Below are 10291 nucleotides of genomic sequence, written 5' to 3'. Positions count from 1 at the left end.
GTGAGATTGTAGATCGGCTATTTTCAAATAGCCGATCTACGGCTAAGTTTAAATAGGGCTGATCGTACATTTTGTAATAATAATCAAAATCTATAAAGGAACTAAAGTTTTCAAATAATTGTAGTGGAGTAAAAGTAGGCAATATTTGCCTCTGAGATGTAGGCCTAGTGGAGTAGAAGTAAAAGTATAGAACATTTTAAATACTCCCATAAAGTACAAAAATCCTCAAATATGTATTTAAGTACAGTACTTGAGTACATGTTACTTTCCACCACTGCCTACCAGTAATTTTTCAGGAACAATCATAATAATGTGAAAATACTGTATGCAATCAATATGCCACTATTTTGAAATTCTCATATTTGTCATTTTTCAAGAGTAATCAAGTGTTTAAAATATATCAATCAATATATTTATTTTTCATGAGTTAACAAGTGTTACAATAATATCAAACGAATGTACTATTCTGAAATTAAGTGTTTTATTTTTCTGCTTCTCTGTATTATTGCACTAATGTATTTGTGTCATTTAAAGTTTACTGATTGCATAATAAGCATGAACTTGTAATAAAAAAAGAACTAACACATCTTGACATCATGACTGAAAAGCTGACAATAAAAGGGAACCTTTTCATCCAGGTTTTATTTTTTATTGCCAAAATATCAACATTACAAATAACAGGACAAAATGCAGTTACAATACTGGACAGATAAAGGAAAGAAATAAAAAAAATAAGCTTGAGGTTATAGACTTGAGGCTAATATATTCATATTCTTCATAGATTCTTCTGGTTTCCATAGCTTTATATTAGTGTTTGTACAATGTTTTAAGGTTTCTAAGTATGACAATAATAAGGCTTTAATATATATATATTTGAACGTTGGTTAGCAAATTTGCTACAATGAACATAAATTCATTGTAGCATAAATGCTACATCTGGAATATCATTCAATAATAGGTGCATTTTGTTTAAAAATAGATCTTTATTTTATCATAACTGGTTTAACAATAATATTATTACTATTTTATTTGGAGAATAAGACTCATTATGTGAAGAACTCTGTTGTTATGAATACTTATGATACTGGTGGGCTTAATCTTCTTGATTTTACTACTATTTCTAATATATTTAAAGTTTATTGGATTAAGCAGTTCCTTAATAATCCTACTTTGATGTGGAACTTTATACTATATCTTCTCTAAGTTTGGAGGCCTTAAATTTGTACTTTTGTGTGACTATAAAATAGAAAAACTTCCCCTAAATCTGTCAAAATATCATAAACAAATAACAAATTGGCATGGTCTTTGATATTATATAAACACAATCTTTCATCAATGTTTTGGTTTTGCACAGGTCGGACTCGTTGCGTCATTAAAAGTGGACGCGTCGCCTGGCCGATGACGCGCAGCAGGAACGTGCTGCTGCTGCTCTGCTCGCCATAATGATAATAAACCCTGAGCAACAACAAAGATACAGCCAGACAAGACACACGTTCCGCAGCCTTTGGAATATCTGATCTATAAACACACTTTAAAGCTAGGCTGTGGGCCAGACTGTGGACTGAAGCTCCGGACACACAGAGTCCCCTGGACGGGCTTTGAAGAGCCGAGGAAACACTGAGAGGAACCAAGGTAAAGTTAGCATGCTACATGCTAGCTGGTTAGACTAGCCTATGCTGCTGCTGCTAGTATACGGATGCAGGAGAGGTGGGCACTTGTAGGGACATCTGGGCACGTATAGGGAAATCTGGGCACTCGTAGGGACATCTGGGCACTTATAGGGACACCTGGGCACTTAGGGACATTGTGCATTATAGGGACATCTGGGCACTCGTAGGGACATCTGGGAACTTATAGGGAAATCTGGGCACCCGTAGGGTCATCTGGGCACTTATAGGGAAATCTGGGCACTTATAGGGTCATCTGGGCACTTGTAGGGACATCTGGGCACTATAGGGACATCTGGGCACTATAGGGACATCTGGGCACTTTTAGGGACATCTGGGCACTTTTAGGGACATCTGGGCTATTTTGTCCAAAATGTTGAAAAATTAAATATTTGAAAAATGGTCTAAAGTAAATTATACATGATGTGAACATGCACGGTACATCATCATAATAATACTATTAAGTAATGTAAAGTATACATGTGAACATGCACTTTACATCATTATCAGACTTAATTGTATCCTTCAACGTATTGTTTATTATGCCCCAAAATGACTGGATATACAGGTTTTGTAGCAATTATTTGCAGCAATTGTAGATCTATTAGACCTTAATTGTCGCATGTTTAAGCATGTTGTAATCATGTATACTTTACTTCACTTAGACCATTTCCCCAAATATATATATATATATTTTTTAAATTGCCAATGTAACACCTATAGGTGCCCACTCTTCCTTATTGGTGCCCACCTATCCTAGTACTGGTGCTAGCGGCTGTAAAGCTAACGTCAACTTGGTACTGTGTGTGTGTGTGTGTGTGTGTGTGTGTGTGTGTGTGTGTGTGTGTGTGTGTGTGTGTGTGTGTGTGTGTGTTTACAACGATGCACTAGTGGTGTTCTTATAAACATGCAGGTTTTGATGCAAACTTGCTAGTTTAAATCAGTGGTTCTCAAACTTTTCATGTCAAGGACCCCCAAAATGATATGTATTTGGCCGCGGACCCCCCCCCCCCCTCCCCCCTCCATCTCAAATATTTTGTGCCAGGGACAAAAATTGCAGATCTACAATCTATGAGCTATTTTTTAATTGCCAAAGACGTAGAAAAGGCAAGGTTAGGCAACTCCTGGAGTTCTGCAGCTGCATGCAGTGCAGGCTGCATGCACATCTTTTTGTGTACAGCAGTGGTTTTCATTTAAACCAGTGGTTTTCAACCTTTTTCATGCCAAGGACCCCAAATTGATATACATTTGGCTGCGGACCCCCATTTGAAAATGTTTTGTTGTGCAGGGACCCCCTAGAAGCAAAGATATCAGTTAATTTTCGCTTGAAAAAATATAAATATTCAAAGATATGCCCACTTTTTCAAGGTTTTTCAAAAATAGCAGATCTACAAGCTCAAAAATTGCAGATATACAAGCTCATAGCGCGGCACTCGGTGCCGCGCTATGAGCTTGTATATCTGCTATTTTTGAATTGCCAAAGCTAAGTGGTTAAAAATGATTGTGACTATACTATGACTACTATGTGAATATGTTAACTAATTTTGCAGGGGACCACCCTGGTACTCCCTCAAGGACCACTGGTGGTCCCCGGACCACTGGTTGAAAACCACTGATTTAAACCCTTTTATATCAAGGTATTGGGCATTTGAGCCATGGAACCACCGTTTGATGAGATTTAGCCTTTCAGACCAAAGACTTTATTAACTAGTTTAACTAGTGTTGCTTATTATGTCTTGTTCTACAAATACTTTCTAAATCCCAACAGTTTTCTGAAAATTGTATGTTTCTATATCAGTGGTTCTCAAACTTTTTCACGTCAAGGATATTATGTATTGGCCGCCGACCCCCATCTCAAAATATGTTGTTCCTGTTTATTATTGTATATTATTGTCATGTCTTTAAAAGCCTTGATTACTGAATAGACAGGACTACAATGGAAAATCAGCCCCTAGGCTTTTTTGTGTTATCCTTTTAACAATCATTTAAAGTATTTCTTCATGATGGTATAATTGATACTTTTACTTAAGTAAAAAATAAATGTACTTTCTCCAACACTGTCAACAATTTAACCAGTGGTAAAAATTCCTTTACACAGCAAACTCACAACTGAGAGGTCAGACTTGCATGATCATTTCTTTTCTAGTGGTTCTCAAACAGTGGTCCTAATATTTTGTTGTCGTTGGATAACATTTTGACAATTTTAACAATAATTTAACTCTTTCTTGAGAGTGTAAAATTAAAGCAAGTTCATTTTACACTGAAGACTATCTATAAGGGTTCATTTTACACTGAAGACTATCTATAAGGGTCCATTTGGTTAACAACTCAACATCATTTAGCTGGAGACCACCTTGAACCCCCTCAAGGACCACTGGTGGTCCCCAGACCACTATTTTTTCAAATCTTTGCTTCTGTGGACTTACAATAAGTGCATTCAACATAGGTAGGCAAGAAAACTACTAATCACCAGAAGTGCATTCTCTTCTAAAACAAGCAACTAAGAGTAATATATATCAGCTACCTACTTTCTTAAACAGATGAGACAAATAGGAAAACCAAATGAGCAAGAGCTAAAACAAATAAGTGTATCGAGTAAACAAGATACAACAAAACAATACAACAAGAGCTCGTACAACTAGTTAACAACAAGTAGGCAAGGCAAAGAGGAAGGGTAGTGTTTCCTGAAGAGGTGGGTTTTCAGCCTGCGGTGAAAGATGGGCAGTGACTCTGCTGTCATGACATCAGTGGGGAGTTCATTCCACCACTGCACTAGGAGGAGCAAACGATGCATATCTTTTTGTTGAACATGGAGCCTCTCTGTAGCATTGCCCTGAGGGGTGTTACTGTTAGTGTTTAGTGTCACCAATGATGGACAAAGCTTACCCTACTGTATGTTCAACAACAATTCAAACAACAACATGCACACCATGTACAGCAGTGGCTCTCACAGTGGCGTCCGGGGACCTCTTAAAGGCGGCTTTCCATATGCATGGCCTCACCCTACCCCACACCACACCGTCCACTTGTGCCTCGGTTTCCACTACAATGAAGTGGGTAGAGTGGTGTGTAAGTGGTACTAAACTGGTGCCTAAAAAGTACCCAGTCCTGGGTAGGTCTGAGCTAGGCCAAGCGGGGCCAAACACTTCATAATGACTGATCACTCACCGACTTTTTATTTAGAACAGGATATAGTTGTAAAACATTATAATACTTTATATATTATTATAATCACAGTTAAAATCTATTCTAGTGTTATAATTATCATAGTTGTAAAACATTATAATAATTTATAGTGTATTATAATCACAGTTATAATCTATTATAGTGTATTATGATTATCATAGTTGTAAAACATTATATTACTTTATAGTGTATTATGATCACAGTTGTAATCTATTATAGTGTGTTATAATTATCATATGTAAAGCATTATACTACTTTATAGTGTATTATGATCACAGTTGTAATATATTAGTGTGTTCTAAATATCATAGTTGTAATAAATTATAATAATTTATATTGTATTATAATCAGTTATAATGCATTATAGTGTATTATAATTAGCATAGTTGTAATACATTATAATTTATATTGTATTATAATCACAGTTATAAGGATCCATTTGGTTCATACCGAACCAAATGGTTCACCCACACGTGCACAGGTGATTTGCATTTGTATACAGGACAGTTGGCCACTCATTTACATTACATTGTTAGACAAAAAGCAATGACCTCCATCTATGTTTACATTACAAATGAGTGTCAATGACCGGAGTCTGCTACTCATACCTGTGGATTTGAGAGGGGGTACTTTTGTGTAATGGAAAAGGTAGATATTTTGATGCGGTGTGGTGTGGTGTGGTGTGGTGTAGTGTGGTGTGGTGCTTAAGCTGCAGTGGAAAGGGGGCTTAGGGGCCTCTTAGGGGCCCTTGGGGGGGGGGGGGGGCTTCCAGGGGGGTCATCAACAAAATGAGGAACAGTTTAACCACTGTAATCCATTAAGACCGGGAACGCATCTGTGTCATTTTAGGTTTCCTTGGCTATTCAAAAATAGCAGATCTACAAGCTCATAGCGCGGTGCCGCGCTATGAGCTTGTAGATCAGCTATTTTTGAAAAATCGTGAAACTTTGTGCACATCATTGAATATATATTTAACTATATTTGATACTTCAGCTATTAAAAATGTGAATCATATTGAAAAAATTGGAGGAATTTGGAATTATTTTAACAACACAAATCTTCTCTTATATGGGTCACTCCTGGCACAAAATCTTTTCAAATGGGGTTTTTTTGTTTGACAGGGGGGGGTCCTCTGGAGAGTTTTCCTGAGGGGTGTTTTGTTTGTTTACTGTTTAGTGTCATCAGTGATGGACAAAGCTCTCCTACCGGATTGAGCTTGTAGATCGGCTATTGTTTTTGTGGTCAGATAGGTGGGCCGTATGCATTTTTTTCAGTGCATGTTTATTTTAATGATCAATCAATCGTGTTCCATTTTGGGGACAATGGAACTAACGTAGTATACCTTTAACCCATTAAGACCTGGAACACATCCGTGTCATTTTTTGATTTGGGCTAAAAATTATTTTACTCTTTGGCTATTGAAAAATAGCAGATCTACAAGCTCGTAGCACGGCACAAAGTGCTTGTAGATATGCTATTTTTGAAAAATTGTGAAAATGTATGCAAATCTTTGAATATATATATATATATATATATATATATATATATATATATATATATATATATATATATATATATATATATATATTATTTTTAAGCGAACATTTTTAACTCAAATCTTTAGCTCTGCTGGGGGTCCCTGGAACAACATATTTTGAGATGGGGTCGGCGGCCAAATACATATCCTTGACATGAAAAAGTTTGAGAACCACTGATATAGAAACATAACATTTTCAGAAAACTGTTGGGATTTAGAAAATATTTGTAGAATTGGCTTCAGGTCTAAATGGGTTTATTGGGTTGAGTGAGTTCATATTTATTGGTATGGCTTTTTAATGCTAATAATTTGGGGTGTGTGTTATTCCATCTGTCTCGTCAGGTAACGCCATGGCGTCGGCATCTGCCAGCGTGGATTCCAAGGCAGAGCTGACCGCTCTTTTGGAGCAGTGGGAGAAGGAACAGCAGGGCAGCACCACGGAACTGCTCAACATCCTCACCAAGTAAGATAGATTATTATTTAAAGGTTTTCTGTTTATACGGTATACGATAGTGGTTCTCAAAGTGGGATCCAGTGAGGAACCCTCAGGGTTCCTTGAGTTCCAAATAGATTCTTACAGCTCTGTAACTCTGAGAGAGTACAAATGGAACCAAATGCACACTCTCAGGGTTATGAGGATCCTTGAAATAAAAATAATTAAATAGTTTTCTTATCAAATGATGTTATACTTTGACTCACTTCTCAGAAGTAATCAGGGGTCTTCAACGTTTTGCAGCCCAAGGACCCCTTAGCTGAGAGCGAGATGAAGCAGGGACCCCCCACTACTTATTGTATAAAACTGTGTTGCAGATTTTCATAGATTTCATAGATGGTTGGATTCACGCAAATGTGTATTTTTAGACAGTTAACGTTTTAAACCCTCAATATTTAGTCAACTTGACCATTGGCTCTGTACTTGGTCTGCTCTTTTCCCCCTCTACACAGACTCTCCGAAAATAGCAGATCTACAAGCTCACAACGCCTCGCAGCACGAGGCGTTGTGAGCTTGTAGATCTGCTATTTTCGGCTAACGTTCCCCACCACACAGATTTGGCGGAACCCCTGTAGTAACTCTGAGGACCCCCTGTTGAAGACCCCTGGTATAGAATAGTATATAATATTGTTTCAATGTTTATATTTAATTTTAATATATTTTATAACTAATATGTTCTGTAATGTCCAGAATCTCTGAGCTGGTTGAGAGGGAGACAGAGGAATACCACAAAGCAGATCCTGATCCCTTTGATGACCGACATCCTGGTACAAGAATTACCATAATATTCACAATGAAGATGTTCACTCAATGACTGCATTACTTTGGATAGAGTACATATCCTATATATGCAGCTGACTTGTGTTTTTTCGATCAGGGAGAGCGGATCCAGAATGCGTTTTGGGACACCTGCTCAAGATTCTGTTCAAGAACGACGACTTCATGAACGCGGTAAGAAAGGAAGAAAGGAAGAAAGAAAGGAATGTAAATCTCATTAACCCATTAAGACCGGGAACGCATCTGTGTCATTTTTAGATTTCTTTGGCTATTCAAAAATAACATATCTCTGCTGTTCGGCCGGAACCAGCTAAATCCAAAATGGTAATTGTTCAGGAAATGAAAAACAAAATATCAATTTTTCAGAAAATGAAGAAAACCTTATATTTTTAAAACAAAGCAATACTGCCTCATCAAACTTGGTATTGTGACTTTATATATTATCAGATACTTGCATGTGTCATTATATTATCACCACTTTACCCAAATCCAGTGCAAGTGGAGTTAGGAGGTTTTGTCCATCATTGATAAGAACAGCTGGCAATGGATCTCAAAGCTCACAACACATCACAACGCATTGTGAGCTTGGAGATCAGCTATTTATGGTGAGCGCCATCCTCATATACTATAGATCAAGCTGAATTCTGTACTTAAACAACTTTTATTTTAACATGCATTGTAAACAACCATGGATCTAACTGTTACCACTGTTGTTCTTCTACAGTTGAGTGCAACAAACAATTCTGCCTCAATACTCAATCATGTATTTAACAAAAGCGATCATGGCACACCAACAATAAAAAAAATGGCATATAAATACAAAATACATTCATGAAAAATAAAATCTTTAGCCTATCAAATCTGTAGCCTACTGCACTAACAATAACAACCACAGTTGAATTTACCTATCATATACCTATCAACATTTTATTATCACATTGTGTGATAATAAAAACGTTGTGTGTTGCGTGTGTGTGGTGGGTGTTTCTTAGTGCTTTAGATTGTCATAAAAGCTGTGAAAGTCTTTTGGCATGATCTCCTTGAGCTCTTGGAGATGTTTGAAACAAACTCCTGCACACACTCATTCTCTGTCCATTAACATTTTAAAAGAAAACACTCCTCTTTACTGGGGTGACATCTATCAAACCTTGCACATACATTCTCTTCTCTTCCCAGTTTATGTTCTCCCAAAAGCATTGAAAAATCTTCTCCCTGTCTGCCTCATACAGAGCAGAGCTTCTCGAGAGCCTGAGAGGAGGGGGGAGTTGTTTGTTTTTGACGGACAGTTTGAGGGTCCAATGGAGTTAGGAGTTTTCGTCAGAGGCGCTTTTTAATACTTTTCATATGTTATTATTAAAAAAAAAATTACACAGATGTAGAGGGGGTTCAATAGCGTTGATTTATGAAAAAAAAAAAAAAAACTGAAAAAGGAGTTAGCTGGTCCCGGCTGGACACTGACGATATACAAGCTCTCTAGCTCATCTCTAGCTCAAGATCTCTAGCTCATAGCGCGGCACTGGCTATGAGCTAGAGATCTGAGCTAGAGATCTGCTATTTTTGAAAAATCGTTAAAATGTGTGCAAATCTTTGAATATATATATATATATATATATATATATACATAATATATATTATATTTTAACCGAACATTTGTAACTCAATTCTTTGCTTTTGGGGATTCTACAAATGTCTTCTAAATCCCAAAGGTTAAAAGATGAGTGTTATTGTTGAACACATGGATGGACGTGTTGATTGAAAGGTTGAGCCGTTGTGTTTCAGCTGGTCAACAGCTACGTGATGACCAGCAGAGAGCTGTCCCTCAACACGGCAGCCTGTCGCCTGCTGCAGAACATCATGCCCGGCCTGGAGACCGCTGTGGTGTTCCAGGAGAAGGTAGGATACCCCTCCTGACCGCTGGCTTATATGACTCACTGCGTGGATATGAGTCTGGTGCTTCTATGAGGAAGTTTTTTTTCCAAGGGGCGGGATCAAAAGAATGGCTCTGGACGCAATTGGCTAGACCTACAACCAACTACCAATTACAGTCTCCCATATTAGAATACTGGGCCCTGATTGGTCACCCCAAACTTCCGGAGCCGGAAATGGATTCACAACGGAGGCCAGGGGCCAGACCAAAATTGCAGAGGGCAATTTTGTTTTTGCACTGGCAGATCCGTCTGGTCCCAGGCTAGTGGTTCTCAGAGTGGGGTGCGGGCAGGGGTCCTTGACGGCGTTCCAGGGGATCCCCAGCAAAAGGAGGATTAAACACTTTAGACCCATTTGAATTGTGTGAGCTTGGAGATGCACTATTTTCGGAAAAATGGTGACAAATCTTCCTATCATGGGGTTCCCTGCTACCCTTGAATCTTCGCTACTCAGTCTGGCCAGGGTCCTATTTGACTCGTATTTCCATTACGTAGGCAAGTCAGGAAGTGACTCGAGTTTTGCATTGGACAACACTGGTTGGCTCGCCCTACTAGCCTCATGTTGAAGTGTCTGTGGTAATAATTGTCCTTAACCCATTAAGACCGGGAACGCATCTGTGTCATTCTTTTTCAAGATTTATTTGGCTATTAAAAAATAGCAGATATACAAGCTCATGAGCTTGTACATCTGCTATTTTTGAAAAAT

At 38.0% G+C, this 10291-nt stretch overlaps 1 protein-coding gene across 1 annotated transcript in view; it reads left to right on the top strand.

The window, feature by feature from the left end:
• Nucleotides 1-1408: 1408 nt before the first annotated feature.
• The window catches only part of dcaf1 (ddb1 and cul4 associated factor 1), a 44495-nt gene continuing 35612 nt past the window's right edge, over nt 1409-10291 (top strand). Inside the window, exons 1-5 of the mRNA XM_080445220.1 lie at nt 1409-1632; nt 6733-6853; nt 7574-7650; nt 7761-7834; nt 9440-9553. Of these exons, the coding sequence (XP_080301346.1) occupies nt 6741-6853; nt 7574-7650; nt 7761-7834; nt 9440-9553 (378 nt within the window). The 5' untranslated portion in view covers nt 1409-1632; nt 6733-6740. The remainder of the gene's footprint in view (nt 1633-6732; nt 6854-7573; nt 7651-7760; nt 7835-9439; nt 9554-10291) is intronic.

Source organism: Gymnoscopelus braueri (genome assembly GCF_963280865.1).
Source record: "Gymnoscopelus braueri genome assembly, chromosome: 12".
Lineage (NCBI taxonomy): Eukaryota > Metazoa > Chordata > Actinopteri > Myctophiformes > Myctophidae > Gymnoscopelus > Gymnoscopelus braueri.
Note: the sequence above shows the minus strand (reverse complement) of the source record. Positions and strands in the feature narration are given on the sequence as shown.